This window comes from Octodon degus, unplaced genomic scaffold (genome assembly GCF_000260255.1).
Source record: "Octodon degus isolate 3935 unplaced genomic scaffold, OctDeg1.0 scaffold00117, whole genome shotgun sequence".
Taxonomy (NCBI): Eukaryota; Metazoa; Chordata; class Mammalia; order Rodentia; family Octodontidae; genus Octodon; species Octodon degus.
In genome coordinates, this window is record NW_004524693.1 from 5425069 (window position 1) to 5444532 (window position 19464).

General features: G+C 37.5%; 1 protein-coding gene across 2 annotated transcripts in view; it reads left to right on the top strand.

Moving 5' to 3' along the window:
* The window catches only part of Lhfpl1 (LHFPL tetraspan subfamily member 1), a 99820-nt gene that overhangs the window by 5673 nt on the left and 74683 nt on the right, over positions 1 to 19464 (top strand). Inside the window, exon 2 of one of the 2 annotated variants that reach the window (XM_004640019.1) lies at positions 4008 to 4403. In XM_004640019.1, the coding sequence (XP_004640076.1) occupies positions 4022 to 4403 (382 nt within the window). In that variant the 5' untranslated portion in view covers positions 4008 to 4021. Of the gene's footprint in view, positions 1 to 3908; positions 4404 to 19464 lie in introns of those variants that run through there. The other variant, XM_023699925.1, reaches the window with a different exon arrangement.

Below are 19464 nucleotides of genomic sequence, written 5' to 3' on the forward strand. Positions count from 1 at the left end.
AAAAAAAATAGAATAAAGTACAGCATTTTTTGTGTTTTTTATTGATGTGAGTACAAAGTGACTTAGCTGTTTTCTGGGGCTGAACCTGGATTGCATTGTAGGATTGTCACAAGGGGAATTATTTCTTCACAAGTGATGGAACTAAAAGCATTTGTTAGAATGCTCTTCCTTGTACAGCACATGTGAACATTATAACAGTGTGCATGCACAGAATATACATTTCTTGCTGTTTCCATATGTATCTGTTGCCCGGTGCTGGGGTTCTGAGATCTCGCTTTAGAGACTTATTTTGGGTTCTTATACTAAACAAATAATTGGACAAATATGTAAAATGTAGTGAAGTTCATTTCTTAAGAAGTTCACTTCTTAAGAATAGGAAAAGAAACATGCTGTACAGAGTGACTTCAGGCCAAGTATTTAGGAAAAGAAGTATACTCTCCAAGGTGAGAATGGACTACAGTGTGTGTTTGAGAAATAATGCATTACTGAATCTGAAATCTTTGCCTTAATCTCATAAGGTCAAGTCTACATTACACAGATGATTTACATTCAATATTTATAGACTGTATCTCTCCAATGTTGAGTTCCATGGTTACATTTAACTTTATATAAGCTGAGTTCTATAGAGAAAACATTAGACAATTTTTTTACAGCAGCAATTCTCAAACCTCTGCTATAGGATACTTCTTGTACCCAACATCTAGTTCTACGTAAGGTGGTCTTTCCTTCCCATGATATTTGGGACTTTCTGGTTTTATCACTGAGTGTCCTACTTTCCACAATATTCTTTAGTTCCAGGAAAACTGATATGTTTCTTCACCCTAGACCTAAATTAAAAATGGCTAATGAGTTTCTTCTGAAGTTGACAATAAATTAAATTTAGAAAGACAATGAGTTATTCTATAGCTAAACACAGTTAGACTAAATTTTGTGATTCTGCTTTCCTACTTTCTGGCTTTCAATGTTGCTTCTAAAATGAACTTATGGTGAGAGTAAACAGTAGTATTATAGTTTGATAGCTTCATTAGTCATAAATGAAGTCAAATTCATGTCTAAATGCTTCTCCCTCTTTCTATTATATTCTAGTTACCACTAATAAATACAGTGACTTCCTCTTTCTTAGATTTTGTGCCCATTTACTGGTTGTCATATTGGAAGTTTTGATCTCTGGGTGATGACAACCATGTGGGACATATGGAGTTAGTTCAGACTACAAAGTGTTGTGATTTAGGCAGCTAATACTCTTGCTCTGCTAGTTTACACAGTATTTCAAGAGAAACTGACCATCTTCCTTTCAAGCATATCTTGCCCTCTAATTCTCTTTCCAACCTTAAACATTTCAAAATTCTTGATGCAAAGCTGTGGGGAATTTAATTGTAATATTGTGGAGGTGGTGATGTAATTATACTGGGGTAATTCTATGGGAGAAGCCTGCAGGCCAAGGAGAAGTAAGAAAGGATGGCTCTGCACTGAATTACTGTGTCCTTTTTTTTTTTTTAAAAAAAAAAGAAAGATTCTTTTTTTTCTTTCTTACTTTTTTTTTTCAGAACTGGGGATTGAACTCAGGCCCTTGCATTTGCCAGGCAAGTGCTTATTCTACTGAGCCATCTCCCCGGCCCTCACTGTGTACTTTTGAGCAAGTTGTTTGGTTTACTGGCTTTCAGTCAGCCTATTTGTAAATTGAGGAGCAATGCATTTCTTAACAGCTTAAGAAGACCCTTGGACAGAACACTTGAAAATATGGATTCAGGAGGGCTATGTTGAGGTATTCAATAGCTGTTTATCAGCTTTTTTCTGTTTTCCTCTAGTCTGGGATTCTTCATCAGGAAATGAGTCCATAACAGGGGCCTGCATAGGCTTTCATAATCTTACAAACTCCAGCATGACAAGGAGAAGAATTACCTCGCTGTGGCTGGGCATACCTGCTTCTAACAGTGATAAATCAAAACCAGTTCTACTTCTCCTCCTGTTGGCCTTTAATACCTCACAACCATTCTCTCTCTCTCTCTCTCTCTCTCTCTCTCTCTCTCTCTCACACACACACACACAGTCTCTCTGTCTCTGTCTCTGTCTCTGTCTCTGTCTCTGTCTCTGTCTCATTTCCCCCACTCACAGATAAAAAGCCTCATTTCCAGGGGACTAGCTAAGGGCACTTTCTTCTCAAGCCCTAAGAGTCCAGAGTGAGCACCTGAAATTTATGATCTCTGCTCCTTTCCTGAACAAAGCACACAGCTCAAAACATATATGTATCAAGAGAGGAATTGTGGTAGACTGAAAAAAGAGCATTATATTAAGAATCAAATAACTGACCTTTGGCCAGTGTACCTTACTAGCTATTTACCCTTGGGTAACGTACTTCCTCTCCATGTTCCCATTGTAAAGTGATGGAGAGGTGGGGTTCAGATTGTGTAGTAGCAAACAGTCAGCCTAGGAATCTGCAGATCAGGTTTCTAGTTCAGGTGTTGCTGCTTTTTGGATCTGAGGAAAATCACTGCCTTTTATTATTGGGCCAAACTCCTCCACATGTAAAATAAAAGGTTGGATTAGGTGATTCATTAAGGTTCCTGCCAGTTTGAAAATCGGATGAGTCTATGGAAAGGTTTAATTAAGCAAACATAAATTGTAATGACTACTCTGTGCCAGGCACTTTTTGTGGTGCTTGAGAAATGGCTTATGGCTCTGACCCTAAACACAATGGCTGCTTGCTCCTGATAGTTTCCCAAATAGGGAATGTGTTGGCTCCATCTAGCTGGTTTGTGTACTTCTCCTGCTTTGGTCCTCCCCTATCCTACTTCTCCATATTATTACATATAATGTTAAGTAGTGCTGATGAGTCATGAAGAAATTTCTGAAACATGCTCTACCATCTGCCAGTTGGAGACATTCATTGTGCTGACATCGGCTATAGTGGGTTTCTAGCCATCCTAATAGAGAAATGGGCCAGAAAGCAATGGCAGATTGGTGGATTTGGGGAGGAGGTTGGTTGGTTTTTGACAGACAACTCTGTGGAAAACATTTGTGAGCTGGGCCAAAGAGACTAAATCTAGAAATTCTCTCAGAATGTTGAATCTGATATTATTCCAAAAGTGACCTTGAAGAGACCTAACAGCTATATGTTCCTGGAGCAAGATAGGGAGTACCTGATACTGATCTAGTTCATGGAGATGAGAAGCATTCTTAACTATAGTCATCAAAGCACAGGGACAAATTTCTTAGTAGTCAGTCTAGTTTTAACTGCTACAATTGGAAAGTTGTCTACCATTACCATTATCAATAACTAAACAGTGCTCCTGCAGTGGTAGGTTTATGGTATAAATTAGGCACTTTTTATTGCTTTCTTACCTCTCCCTTTTCCCTGCAATTAAAGACTGAACAGAGACTCTTCACATTGAATCCTTTTATTCATTTATTTTTACATTGAAACAGGGTCTCACTAATCCACTAAATTGCCTAGGCTGAATACCCTAAGTGAAAAGGGATTGTCCCATAGCTCTGTAACAATCTTGCCTTCCATCTTATCTCTTCTTTACAGACTGGCCTGTGCATTTTACTTCTTCCTTCACTCTGAAAACAACTTTGTTCCTGATGTTCTTGATATATTGTCTCCTTTCAGCCCTCTGAATCTGCAAGGTCATTCATCTGGAATCCTTAGGAACTCTTGCCACAGCCTTAATTTCTCTTCTCATGGCTCCATATTATGTTAAGTGGTATAAGCTGGTTGATCAGACTGCCTGTAAGTTGGCAGATCAGTCACTAATTCAGCTCTGTGGTTTTTTCACTGCAGCCCAATGACTATGGAACTATGATCCATGCAGAAGGAAAAGAAATTGAGAAGCAGAATCCTGTAGGACACCAATGGTCTTCAAGAGAATAATTTTATCCAGAGCAAAGGCCAACTGGTGTAATAATGAGCCCCAAAACTGGCCAACTCGATGAAAAATAGGCCCATGGAGACTACATTGTAACTTTTTGATTTGGTGCTCTGACATATCTCCCCATCCTTGCAGAGAAACTAGGGATCATGAGGAGCAGCCTGACCATGGTGGGGACTCTCTGGGCCTTCTTGTCCCTTGTTACTGCTGTGGCCAGTTCTACCAGTTACTTCTTGCCTTATTGGCTCTTTGGATCACAGCTGGGTAAGCCAGTGTCTTTCAGCACATTCCGGAGATGCAACTACCCAGTGAGAGGAGAAGGGAACAGTCTGATGATGGTGGAAGAATGTGGGCGCTATTCCAGCTTCAGTGCCATCCCAAGCCTGGCCTGGCAGATGTGCACAGTGGTGACAGGTGCTGGCTGTGCACTGCTGCTTCTGGTAGCACTGGCTGCTGTCCTAGGCTGCTGCATGGAGGAACTCATCTCCAGAATGATGGGGCGGTGCATGGGAGCAGCACAGTTTGTGGGAGGTAAGAACACATTCCTGGAATTGAGTAGGCTAAGGTGTCTGGGACAGGGAAGATGGCAAATGTGGCCTTAGGCAGATGTCCACTCTCACTCTCTATTTTGCCTAATTTTTTTTTTTTTTTTTTATTTTAGGGAAGGGTCTACAGGGTATTCAGTGTCTCACTACTAGATTGGACTCATAGTGATCCACCTGTTTACAGCCCCCCAAGAGCTGGGATTACAGACACGTGCCACCACACCCAGTATTTTGCCCAATTCTAAGGCTAGCCAAGCACTTTCCAAAGTGAAACCTATGTCAAGGTTTATTTATAGAAAAATTGGCTAACAAGCAGAGTTGATATCTATTGTTTTGCTTCTGTTTTGATTGCCTACAGGGTACTAATTTAAGCATAATGCAGAAATATATGTCAAAGCAGAAGAGAATAGAACAGTGGTCACTAGAGGCTAGTGAGGTAGAGGGAGGTTGGATAGTAAGTAACAAAATACAGTTAGGTTGGAAGAATAAATTCTATTCCACAGCAGAGTAAGTGACTATAGTCAACAACAATTTATATATATATATATATATATATATATAACCTAAGAGAGAGGAGTTTGAAGACCTCAATATAAAGAAATATAAATGTTCAAGTTGATGATATGGTAATTATGCTGATTTGATCATTATACATTGTATATACATTTACTGAATTGTCGACATCCCATATATATGTATAATTATGAAGTTTTTTAATGAAAAATATGGTGATTATTTAATTAAAGTTTATTACACTAAAGAACACATTGTAATTTTAACCCCCCTAAAATATTCCCTATTGTCTTGAAATCTTGAAAGCACTAATATCCCATGATTCTTGCCACTTTTTGCTTTTATTTTTCTGTACCAGAAATCAAACTCAGTATCTCACACTTGCCAGGCAGGCACTGTGCCACTGTCTTGTCACTTTCTGAAGCAGTTCGGGAAGTCCTTTTCCATAAAAAATTCAAAACATTTATCATTCATAGCCCATTTTATGCTGAGGAACAGCCAGAAAGTCATATACTTGATCCAACAAATACTGCGGAAGGGGGCCTAGCATAATATTATTAAGACCCTACCTTTCCATTGGATAATCCTCTGCAATGACATTCACTGCACTTTTTTGATCACACCTTGAAATAAAAGGAAGTATTTTTTTTTGTATTTATGACAGAGTCTATAGGGTCTCACTATACAGATCGGACTGGTAATGATCCTCCTGTTTTCAGCCTCCCAAGCACTGAGATTATAGGCATATGCCACCACCCCCTGTTTCAATCAACCTCTCAGTGTACTCTGGGGGTGGTGTCAGCATAGCATGCCAGGGATTGAACTCCAGTCTCTGTACCTGCATAAGCATGCGCTTTAGTCCCCTGAGCTATCTGGCTGGCCCAAAAGGAAGTCTTTTAAGTGGTACTAATGACAATTTATCATTTTTTAAAAATAGTTTTATAGGTGTATTTTACATACATATTGTTAACTGTCCTCAGGAATTTGTGCTTGTACATGATATATTTTTCCACTTATAAAAACAGATTGATGTTATTTTCCTAAAAAGTATCTTATGATGTATATAAAATAAATTTTATATATTTTTTAAAGCTTTAAGGAGAAATAAAAAATAGTAAAAAGCATTAGAAATGATACAGAATTTCACTAAACAAAATAATAGGTTTATAAAGGCTAGCAGATAATGTATTTTATATTTCCCAAAACAATTTTATTTGAATTTGGAAAGCCATTTATTACTGAGCTCAGGGCCCCCAGTCTGCTCTCACGCAGGAGAGGACCGAAAGGCAGCTAGCCCAGGAAGCAGGGGGCTTTTAAAACATGAAACCACATTTGTCCCAAAACAATTTAAATTGTCATACCACAGCAATATATGTGCATGCGAGTTTATAGTGGAACAAGTTGTGATAGCAAAATCTTTGAAATAACCAAAATTCCCATCAGTAGAAAAGTGCATGAGGAGGATTTTATATATACAATTGCATAATACTCTACTACAAAGAAGGACAAACTTGAGACATTTTTAGGTAAGTAGGTGCACCCTAAGAGAAATAGCTCGGTCAAGTGGAACCTCTAGTTTTAGTTTATTGAGGAATCTCCACACTGATATCCCTGGCTGTTGCACCAGTCTACACTTTCACCAACAGTGGGTAAGGATTGATTTTCCCCAATAATCCTAACAGCATTTGTTATTGGTCAATTTCCTCGTACCCAAGGACAAATGCTGTTTTTCCATTTTCTGGTTCCATTTTTTAGAGGACTCTAATTTTCAATTTAAACATCTTTTACTTTCTTTGTTACATTGATTACTAAGTACATAATTTAAAAATTTAATGTAGGAGCCGGGGAGATAGCTCAGTACAATAAATGCTTGCCTGGCAAGTGCAAGGGCCTGAGTTCAATCCCCAGTTCCGCAAAAAAAAAAAAAATTAATGTGAAAGGTGTTGTGTCTCTTTTTCTCTCTTAATGAGTTTGTTATTTGTGTACAGAGATGCTATTGATTTGTGACTGTTGAATTTGTATCCAGCTACACCACCAAATTTGGTTATTAAATTGATAAGTCTTTTGGTATAGTTTTGGGGGTCTTCTATGTAGAGTATCATGTTGTCTATGAATAATGATAATTTAATTTCTTCTTTTTCTATCTTTATACCTTTTGTTTATTTCTCTTTTCTAACTGCTCTTGATAATGTTTCCAGAACTATATTGAATAAGAGTAGTGATAACAGAATCCTTGTCTTGCTCTTGAATTTAGAATAAAAGTCCTAATTTTTTGACTATTTAGTATGACATTGTCTATTAGTTTGTTCCAGGTGGTAATTATCATATGGAGATAAAGCACATCTATTCCAGTTTTCCAATTTGAGAGTTTTTATCATGAATGGATGTTAGACTTTGGAAAATGTTTTCTTCTGTATCTGTGGAGATGACCATGTCATTTTTTGTCCTTGGCTCTGTTAATATGGTGTATTATTTTTTTTGGTATGTCAATGTTGAACCATCCCTGCATCCCTGAGATGAATCCTCCTTTGTCATGGTATGTACTATTCTTGATGTTTGGCTGCATTCTGTTTTGCAGTAACTTCTTGAGGTTTTTTTCACTATGTTTCTTAGGGAGATTAATCTTTACTTTTATAGTTGGATCCTTCTTTGGGTTTTGGCGTCAAGACAATTCTTGCTTCCAAAAATGTCTTTGGGAAAGTTTTTCACTTTTAATTTCATTAAAGAGTTCGACAAGTAGTGGCATTAGATGTTCTCTGAATTTCTAGTAGAATACAGCAATAAATCTATCAGGACTTGGGCCTCTCCTTGTCAGTAGGACTTTAAGTATACCTTCATTTTCATTTGCTAATATTGGGTTATTTATAATTATTATATCTTCTTGATTCAGTTTTGGTAATTCATATATATATAGGACTTTATCCATTTCTTCTGTTCATTTTCTGTCTTATTAGAATATAAGTTCTCAAAGTATCAGTGATCAGGATTTCTGCAGGATCTATTGCTTTTTTACCTTTTTTACCCTAATTGCATGAATTTGAGTCTTCACATTTTTGTTAGGGTGGCTAAGAGTTGTCAATTTTGGCTAATCTTTGAAGGAAACAACTCTCTGAACTATTGATTTTTTGTATTGTTTTCCTAGTTTTAGTTGAATTAATTTTTCTCTGTTCTTTATTATTTCTTTCATCATATGATCCTTGGGGTAGAATTGCTCTTCCTTTTCTGAAAGCTTTAGATTGAACCTTGGCTCATTTCTTTGAGCCTTGGCTCACTTTGCTTTTCTGATATGGGAAAGCACTACTTATGTATTTTCCTTGTAGGAGTGGCTTATTTGTGCCCTATGCATTTTGCTGCCCAGTATTGGCATTATAGGTTAATTGTAGACTGTCTAATTTCTTTTTTAATTTATTCTGTTACCTACTGGTTGCTCAGGAATATGTTATTTAACTTCCATGCGTTTATGAAGTTTTTGTGGTTTCTTTGGTCATTGATTTCCCATTTCACTGCACTATAATCTGTTAATATGCATGGGGCAGTTTCAGTTCCTCTGCATTTACTCTACCATGTTCTACGAGGTAGTACATGATCTGTGTTGGAGAATGTCTCATGTACAGCTGAGAAGAATGTGTATTTTGATTCTATGGGGTTGAATACTCTATATTTCTACTGAATCTAAACTTTTATTCAAAATTTTTATCAAAAGTTTGGTTCTGTTCTGGCATTTCTCTTTTTTTGTGTAGTTGATCCATCTTTGTTACAGAGAGGTATTGAGTTATCCTATTACTATTGTATTTGTGCTTGTTTTATTTTTATATGTTAGCATTTGTTTGTATAATCAGATGCACTGATATTTGAGGCATATATGTATATATATGTATATATATACATATACATATATATTATTATTTGTTCCTCTTGGATTGTTCCTTTAATGAAGATATAGTGACCTTATTCATATCTCATTCAGTCTTGTCTTTAAACCCACTTTGATTGCCAAAAGAATAGATAGCCCTTCATTTTTTTGTGTGTTTCTGTCACATAGAGTATTGTTTGTCAGTTATTTTACTTTCAATCTATGAATTTCTTTTTCAGATAAATATGTCTTTAATGTAGAATGTTGGTGAATATTTTTCTTGATCAATTTTGCCAGTTTATTTCTGTTGATTTTTTTTTTTGTTTCGGAACTGGGGATTGAACTCAGGCCCTTGTGCTTGCCAGGGAAGCATTTATTCCACTGAGCCATCTCCCCAGCCCCTGTTGATTGTTGAATTGAGACCATTTATATGATTATATCTGATGGTTATATTAATGATTAAAATGGATAATTATTGACTTAAGTATTAACTTATCCTTGTCATTTTATTTTTATGTTGTTGGTTTCCCTCTTCCTCTTTTTAACTCCTTGTCTCTCTTGGTGGATTCATTCTGTTGGGGTTCTTGGAGTTGTATTATTCTTCATTACCTCTTCCTAGAATGTCCTTCTGAACATTTTGGAATGTGAGTTTGCTAGTCATAAATTTCTTCAGGTGTACATTGTCATGGAAGTGTCTTATTTCTCCACAAATTTTGAAAGATAGTTTTTCACAGTACATCAATGTGAATTAGAGGTTATTTTGTTACATCTTGAAGTACTTTACTCCAAGATTTCCTTGACTTAAGAGTTTATGTTAAGGAGTCTGCTGTGATTCTTTTTATTTTTTTATTATTTTTTAATTGTGTAATTGTTACAGGGTCTCACTACTGCTGGCTTGAAACTCCTGAACTATTGCTGCATTGAATTTAGCTGTTTCTTACCCTGATACTTGGAGCCATAGATGGAGACAACCCACAGCTGCTTTCAGTTCTGACCTCAGTTGGACCCTTTTGAAAATGGTGAATGGTCAATTGCCCTCTTCTGGAGGATATCTGAAAAAGAAAAACTTATTGGTCACTGTAGTCTGTAGTGTCAACACACCATTCCACTAAAGATTTTATTTACTCTTTCAGATTCTTACACTAGCGAGCCAATATGATATTTCCACATGTGATCTGATTCATTTCACTTAACAGAATGGTCTCTAGTTTTATCCATTTACCTATAAAACCTCAACTTTATCATTTTGATAGCAGAGAAAAACTCCACTGTGTAAAACACCACTTCATTACAGAGCCCATGGTTTGGCACACAAATTAAATTCATTGTAATAAAAAGTTTCAATGTGAAACAATTGAAATGAATATTATCCAGTTCTATTTTCCAGTAACATCAATGTCTACTCTTAATGTTACTGCTCCAATGTAAACTAGATGCTTAAATGATCAGCTCTCTTGTACTTTTCTTCTCGCAGGACAGTGATCCGAGTAATACATACACACAGGTAGCCATTGAATAGGTTTCCTCCAATTTCCTGTGGTCCTGATCCATCTTATTTTTACCTTTCTTTTATTCAGGACCCCTTAATTTTTGTTCAGCCTACCTGGGATACTAGCAGTCTCTGTATGGGCTAGGAACGTGTCAGATATGAAAATGGTAGTATTTAGGAAGGCAATAGGAACAGTTAATTTGCACTACCTGAGAAGAAATAAGGTACATTTAGACAGACAAGGCAATGTGAATGTGAGTATTTGTGTACTTTTGTACACCTAGTTGAGGCACTGGGAAAAATTACTGGTAGAACTTACTGATGAAGTTTATTATTCCCAAATTTTAGAATCATTCTGTTCACTAACATTATCTCTATTGTCATCACACTGGGTGAGTAGTGTTGGGAAACTTGATTTTACTTCTACGGGTTTCAGCACTATCTTTGTGGCTGTCATGAGCAAACAACACAAACATTTTTGGCCTTCATTTCCCTTGAATTTTTCCCCTGGCCATAGAATTCAGATCTGAATTTTCTCTTTTCTTTCTTGTTATTGAAGTAGGGGAAATGGTAAAGATGAGCTTTGACAGGGATTCCCAAACAGAACTGGTGTTTATTTTCCTTTCCTCTCAGAGGACATTTGGTTATGTGTGGAGACATTATTTGCTGTCAAAACTTGAGGTGGGTGCTAATGTCTTCCATTGAGATAAACTGAAAGGTGCATTTATAATGCTCAAGAAGATACTCCTCCACTCCAACAACAAGGTAGTATCCATACCTAAATTCTAATGCTACCAAGAAGCCATAGACTAAGATACTGTAGTCTCCTATGCTTATGTAAAACACCTCACTCTTTTCTGTGTATCATTAATTTGTGGATGCCAGCTATTTTTTCTCCAGCAATAGTAAAATGAATACAATAAAAAATTTGCAGTGAGAGTGAAGCTATAATTGTATATGACCATCTGGTGCAGAATCCTGTGGAATTTGTAGGTAGAGTGTGGAAAGATTTAGTGATATTGGCTGAAGAAGCCCTGAAAGTACTATAAGACAAGTTTCATGGGGGTTAAGTCTCATCAGAGCTCAGAAAACTAGAATACTAAAAGAAATGCTGACAGTAACGGCAAGGCTCAGGAGGTTTCCGTTGTGGAGAAGAGCTCCGTTGATAATTGTGCAGTACAACATGTATGTTATACACTTGTACAAAATTTGACTATTTTGCCCATTTCCTCTGACTTTATTTTATTTTATTTTTGTATTTAGTACATTGTGTACAGGGTCCCACTTCATAGCTTGGATTTGTAGTGGTCCTCCTGCTTTCAGCCTCCCAAGCACTGGGATTACAGGTGCGTGCCACCATGCCCAGTCTCAGTTTCTGTCTCAGGTCGCCCTGGGGGTGGGGCTGGCATGGCACATTGGATCAAAACCCAGGCTCTGCGCTCTGCCTAATCAGGCGCTTTAGTCTGCTGAGCTATCTGGTCCTCTGACTTTAAAGGAGACTGATTTTAATGGCAGTGGACTAATTAAAGTGGCAGAGAAAATTTCAAGGCAAACCACGACAGAGAGAATGAGAGCGAAAGGTGTCTTTTGTTCTAGGTGTTAATCAACATTGCCACAGGAAAAACATTGCCCAGATATTACTTGCCCTGGGTGCTGCACATGGAGCAACAAGATTTAATGTAATCCCCACTGGGCTTCAGTTTTGATTTGGTCCCATTGCTTTTGGAATGGGAATGTTTATTGTAACCCACTGTACATTCGAAGAATTTAACTTTCTTTTGATTTTACCATGATGTATGGTTAAAAGTTTGCCCTGAGTTCTAGATGCAAGGTTGGAGTTGGATTTTTCAGCAAAACTGAAATTACTAAGACTTAGGAAAGTCTTAGAGAAAGGTTAAATATATTTTGCATAATGAGATGAACACGAGCCTTCTGGAAGTTAGAAGTGCGTATTAATATTTTAGATGTAAAATATATATCAAAAGTCTTGAATCTAGAGATGGAGTGTGGTCAGAAAATAGATGCACATCACTATGGTGTAACTTAGCATGGTGCATTCCTCTCCCCGGCACATGCTCACTTGCTTTTGCTCTCATTCTCTCTCTCTCTCTCTCTCTCTCTCTCTCTCTCTCTCTCTCTCTCTCCCTGGGTCTCCATCTCTCTCTCTGTCTCAATTTCTCACTCTGGCTCTCTCTGTCTCTGTCTCTCTGTGTCTGTGTCTGTCTCTGTCTCTGTCTCTGTCTTTGTCTCTGTCTCTGTCTCTTTCTCCCTCTGCCTCTTTCTGTGTCTCTCTGTCTGTCTGCCTGCCTCCATCCTTCTCTTCCTCCCCCCAACCCATTTCTGTTTGCCATTAGTTGAGCACCTGTTCTCCACCAGGCCCCACCGTGCCTTTTCTCCTTGGACCCAAGTAACCATAATCTGAAACCCTATGGCAAAATAAACTTCTCATCTTTTAACCTGTTGGTATTGGTATTTTGTCCTGGTGACAGAAAAGTTGCTAGTATAGTGTTATAAATTAGACTTAAGCTCACTATCCATCTATATTCTTGGTTATATTATAGATAATTAAATATTTCTGCAGATACACTGTTTTAGCCAGTAACAGTTAACTGACAGGAGACAGTAATGATCCTTACAACTTATACATATATCCCCAAGTTCTAGGTCAGTGGATGGCACAGAAAAGTTATTTGGTAACCATAGAAAGAATGAACGCATTGTTCAAGTTATATATAGGGCATGGTCAGATACACTGGACATGTGAGACCTTGGTTAGTATATATCTGTTCCATGCAGCAGTGCTATCCCAATAAGCTCTCTTCTCTTTGGATATGAGAGGGACAACTTAGCCTTATTTGTATTTTTAAGATTTCTAAACGACACAGGGGAGGGACTAAATGACAGGAAGAAGAAAGCTAATAACAACAGGATCCATCAGACCCCAAGCTTCTGCACCCAGTTTTTCTTCTTCTTTGTGCTTGAATTTTATAAAACACTTTTAGTTCTCCATTAAATGTATTTTAGTATAACTTATGTTTTATGTCTAGAAATTTAGTAAAATTTGTTAAGGCAGGATGTAGGAAGGTATTGAGGAGCCAGATATTTACAAGCTGAGTGGAGGCAAAGAATTGGCTCAGTGACACATGTTATTTACAAGGAAGTAAAACATGAATAGCATTTTTTTTATTTGTGTATTTTTTTTATTTGTGTATTTTATGCAGATCGGAGTCATGGTGATGATTCTATTTTCAGCTTCCCCAGTGCTGAGACTACAGGTGTGCACCACCATGCCCAGACCCTGCTCTTGGCTCACCCCACCCCAGGGGTGGGGCTGGGGTGGCATGTGGGACCGAGGATCAAATCCTAGTCTCTGCGCTTGCCAAAGCAGGTGCTTAGTCTGCTGATCTGTCTCACCATCCCATACCATTTTATTCTCAAATGATTCTTCTTTTTTATATTCTGTGATCATAGGTACATGGTCACAGTATTTCCATTTAGGTAAGTGCCTTTCAAGTTCAAAAAGTGAAATGCCATTTTACAGTAGTCCTAGGAAATGTCAATATAGAGGGTATGCTAGCAGGTTTATCTTCAGGCAAGGAAATGACAGTGAAATAGATTGGTAGACTTACCAATCTACCTAGCATCTCCATCTGCAGTACCAGCCTAACAGTCATTCCTGCCTCCTTTATAAAGATGAGTGTCTGTCAAGGGTATATCAGATATAAACAAATGGTGAATACTACTTAGACATACCGTGTTTTCTAAGTGCTCCTTGGCACATGACCTTTCTTTATGGCTCTTTAGAGATCTTGCATCTGATCCTAAGATGTGAGCTTTGTCTGTAGCAGGAAGCCAATCCTGGGCAACATTTGGAATTTTGTGGTTAAAAAACATACACAAAAGAGTTGTGGGAGTTAAGTTTAAGCTTATTGTTCAACTGAGGGGAATTGATTTTGTTGCCCTAGGCTTGACTGCTTCTGGCCAGCTAGTCCATTAACTGAAATAGATCATGAGGGGAGACAATTTGTCTCAGGTCTGGATTATCTCTGCCAGACCCCAAACCACTGAAGAGATGGAATATCCATTAAGAACTACCTCCCCACCTGCCTGACTCTTGTTTCCTGGTCTGGCAGCTGCCCACAGAGATGATCTGTGGGAAGTGAGAGAAACAGGAAGAAATAAAGAGCTGCTGGCCTGAGTCATATGCAGCAAGGTGACCTGATGGGGCCCTTGGGTCCCATTTACTACACCTGCAGCTGATCCCACTAGACAAGCATATGGTCCAGAGACCTCTCCACTGGGACCTTTGTGCCCTGCTCCAAGAAGGGAAGGAAACATCTGGTCAAGACATTATTTTAGTTCTGGGGATGCTGAGGTTTCAACCAGCTGCCCCACGTCCCTGAGAACACAGCCATTATTCACATTCCCCTGTGGATACATATGCAAGATGCTTGTGAATTATATTCTATCGTCAGTGAGTGTTAAACAAAGAAAATATAGGTGAAAAGTAAATATAAGGAATTTCTTGCCAGGAAAAATAGTGTAAGATCTTGGGTCAAGTTACTTGGAGGAGGCCAAGAATCTTTCTAGACTAGAGAACTCATCAGAATCACCTGGAGAGTTTAAAATAGTGTGAAACCCCCAACTATCCAGTCTTCTTTTGAATTGTGATATACACAGCAACAGGTGGAAGCATAAATGTTTTGAAAAATTTCTCCAGTGATGATGTGTATGTTGTGTTCCCTTTCGTTTTTTTCCCTGTATTTTAGGGAAGGGTCTACAGGGTATTCAGGGTCTCACTACTAGATCAGACTCATAGACATTCTCCTGTTTACAGCCTCCTAAGTATTGGGATTACAGGCACGTGCCACTACGCCCAGTCTCAATTGCTGTCTCAGTGCACCCCGGGGCAGGGACCTCATGGCAGGCTCATGTGTTCCCTTTTAACTCAAAGCAGAACCACTATCTTGGACATTCCATTTGTATTTAGGGGTCCAAACTGAACATGATCACACATGCACCAATTGTATTTTTTGTGTAAGTTCTTAAAGAAATGGACTTCAACCTGAATGAAAATTGCCACTGAAGATAGATCACTGAGAATTTGATTGCAAGAAATGTGCCATGTTTTAAACACTATTATGTTTTAAAACATTCATATTTTATGTAAGGATCAACTCAAGGTAATTAGTATACACATCACCTCAAATGTCACTCATTTCCTTCCAGTAACAACATTCAAAATCCAATCTTTTAGCTATTTTAAAATGTAAAATAGTTACAGTTATTATAATTATTAACCATAATGATCCTAGTGTGCAATACAATGCAGTACTGGGGATTGAACTCAGGACCTTGTGCTTGCCAGGCAGGTGCTTATTCTACTGAGATATCTCCCCAGCCCCAAAAGTTAATTTTTTTTTTTCGGAATCTGGGATTGAACTCAGGCCCTTGTGCTTGCCAGGGAAGCACTTATTCCACTGTGTCATCTCCCTGGCCCTTAACTTAACATTTTTAGTGGTGATATTCCTAAATGTTGGTACCAGATGCATCTCCCTCACAAAGCATTAAAATAAATGCTCCTGGGCTACAGTTACTGAATCAAATATCTGGATCTGAAACCCAAGAATCTGCATTTTAATAAGTCTCTGACTCTTCCAGACGGTGGCAGGGCTTGACACTGGCAAGTGAGTACCATGTTGCATTTCAGGCACATCTGTTGGGACAAATATAATGGATGATGAATTACCATCTGATTTCATTTCTATTTTTAATGTGTCCACCAGGACATCTTTCTCAAGGTATAGCCAAATATAATAAAATAAGCAGTCAGTTGCAAGTCAAATATGTTCATGAAATGTGCTGACAATCTAATTTGCTCAACTGTCTAAAAGTTAGGATGAAAATGCGGTAGGTTGAAAGGTCAATTTGGGCAGAGAATGGAATTACGTACACTGGGGTATGGTGCACATCTTATAGAAATTCCTGATCTCTGGCCAGGTACCTCTGCAAAATTTCAAGATAACAACTTCAGCAAGGCAGATTTTGAAATTAAGCCCTGCTTGGTTTTTTGGCTTTTTATCTGTTTGCTATGGAGACAAAGAAGTGGGGAAGAAATTAGCACAGGGATTATAGGCAAAAACTGGCAGAAGATCCACAGGGAGAGGCAACTATTGAATAATAATACATTTGTGTTGAGCATGCTCTATGTAAATCATTTTATGTGTATTAATCTCATTGAGCATTGGAATGGTTGTGTAAAGTACTATTATTATTTCTATTTTTAACATAAGGTTACTATAACAGAACGATCAAGTAATTTGCCTAAAGTCACATAGCCTCTATGTGGCAGAACTGGAAATTTCTATTAAATTTATTGGTACAATTTAGATATACATAATGATCACATTGATCATAGGGAATTTGAACCTGTACGTGATATATCTTGATCTCCCCCTCCCTTTTATTAACCTAATCAGGGTTTTGGCCTAGCCTCAGTCTCTTAAGTGAGTGGATGGTGAATGGCTTAAATGAAAGAGACCAGTAGCATGAATTTTAGGACTCCAGGAAGGTCAAAACCCCCTAGTGGAACTTGAGATTTCCTGGGAGTTGAGATAAAGAGCTTCTCTAGGTGGTCCATATTCATTTGGTTTTTCAAACAAAGTAGGGGGATACTGAGGCAAACATGTGAACAAAACAGCAATTTAGGAGTGACTTCAAAGACTTCTCCAAGTAGTAAATTTTGCTAATTAAGAGAACTGTCTTATCTCTGAGGTTGGCAGCTTTATTGCTCTGGGATGGGGGCGTGTCAGCAGCCCAAGGCAGTCCTTGATTGCCTCAGCTGTGGTTATCTTGACTTCAGAGCACTATGCTTGTGCTCTTTTCCAACACAGCCAAATGATCTTGTGTTCAGCAGCTTAACCCTAAATAGCCTGTTCTCTAACATTTGTCGATTTCTCCCCCTCCCTTCAACTCTGCTTTTCTTTCTTATTTCCAAAGGTTTGTTTCCAGTTTTTCCATCTTTTCTCATTTTTGTCTTTGTCTTCACTTCTTTTCCCACATCTTTTTTATCCTTTCATCAGTTGATGGACATTTGGGTTGTTTCAAGGAGTAATCTATTATAAACTGTCCTGCTATAAATATGGATGTATACATATCTATGTGGTATGTTGCTTTTTATTTTCTTGGGAAAGTACTAAGAAGGAATATAGCTGGGTAAAATGCAACCTCTAGTTTTTTTTGAAGTATCTCCACACTGATTTCTGCAGTTGTTACACCAATCTACACTTTCACCAATAGTTCAGAAAGGCTGCCTTTTCCCCACAACCTTACCCACATTTGTTACTGGGAAATTACTTGATACTAGGCATTCTATCTGAGATGAGATTGAAACTCAGTGTTGTTTTAAGACCAGTGATGTTGAACATTTTTTTCTTTCTTTCCTTCTTTTCTTTTCTTTCTTTTTTCTTTTTTCTTTTTTTTTTTCTTTTTTTTTGGTGGAACTGGGGATTAAACTCAAGCCCTTTTAATTGCCAGGGAAGCGCTTATTCTACTGAGCTATCTCCCTGGCCCAAACATTTTTTTTTCATGTACTTACTTGTTGTTTGTACTTCTTCATCTAAGAAGTGTGTATTCATCTATTATGCCCAAGTTTTAGATTGGATCTTTCAATGTGAGGAGTCTGATTTTTTCCAGTTCTTTATTATTTTTATTGATATTAATCCTTTGAGGAACAGCTGGCTAAAATATCGCCCCATTATTCAGGATGACTTTTCACTCTGTTGGTGTCTTTTTGTTCATTTGTTTTGTTTTTTTGTCTGTTTGTTTTGCTATGCAAAAGCTTTTAAATAACTTGAAATCATATCTGTTGATTCTTTGTAATATTTTCCATGTGATTGGGTTTTATTCATGAAGTCCTTGTCTATATCTATGTATTCAAGTTTTCTACCTATTCTCTCTGCAACCAGATTTAATGTTTCTGTTTTAATATTTAGAAATTTGATTCGTTTTCATTTTAGTTTATTACATGGTAAGAGACATGGGTCTAGTTTCAGTCTTTAGCATGTGGAAAGCCAGGTTTTCTAGTACCATTTATTAAACAGGCTGTGTTTATTCCAGTGAACATACTTGGCCCCTTTGTAAAAGATAAGGTAGCTGAGTGTGTTTATAGTTGTGTCTGCATCTTCTAACCTGTTCTATTGATCCTTGGGTCTGTTTTTCTAAAATCACAGTAGCTCTGAAGTATAATGTAAATTACGGGACTGTGATGTCCTCTACCTTTCTTTGGTGCCCAGAATTACTTTTACTATTGTAGGAATCTCCTGGTTCCAAGTGAATTTAAGGAAGGTATGCTCTAGTTCTATGAGATATGCTGATGATATTTTAACTGGGATTGCATTAAACTTGGATAACAATTTTAGGGTATGACCGTTTTCACTATGTTGGTGCTTCCTATCCAAGAGCACCATTGGGATATCTTTCCATTTCCTGATATCCTCCTTAATTTCCTTTTTACATTGAGGACTGTAGTTTTCAATGGAGAGATATTTTTATTTGCTTTCTTAGACGGATTCCTAAGTATTTTGATTTTTGACACTCATGTGAAAGGTGATTCCCTAATATCTCTCTCAGTGAGTGTGTTATTTGTGTACACTAATGATATTGGCTTTTGAGTTTTGACATTGTATCTAACTATATGCTGAATTTGTTTATTAAATCTAGAAAGCTTTGGTAGAATATTATGATCTTCATTGTAGAATGTCATATGTGCAATAATAATAATTTACCCTCTTAGTTTCCCATCCATATTCCTCTCATATTTTTCTCTTGTGCAGTTGCTCTGGCTAATATTTCCAGAACTGTATCGAATAGGAACAATGATAGTGGACAGACTTGTCCTTGATTTTAGAGTGAAAGCTTTCAGTTTTTAACGACTTACCATGATGTTGGCTGATGGTTTTTGTATAGAAATGCTATTCATTTTTGAATGTTGACTTTATTTTTTTTCAAAGTTTTTTTGATAAACAGATAGCAATGAGACATTTTCAAATCAAATCGGAAGTACAGTTTCAACAAATAACACACTGCATATATTCTTCTTAATGGTTAATTGCTGTACAAGATGCAGACTTGAGATCATATTTACAAACACCATTAGAACAAATCATTCTATTCATTAAGAGAATGCAACTA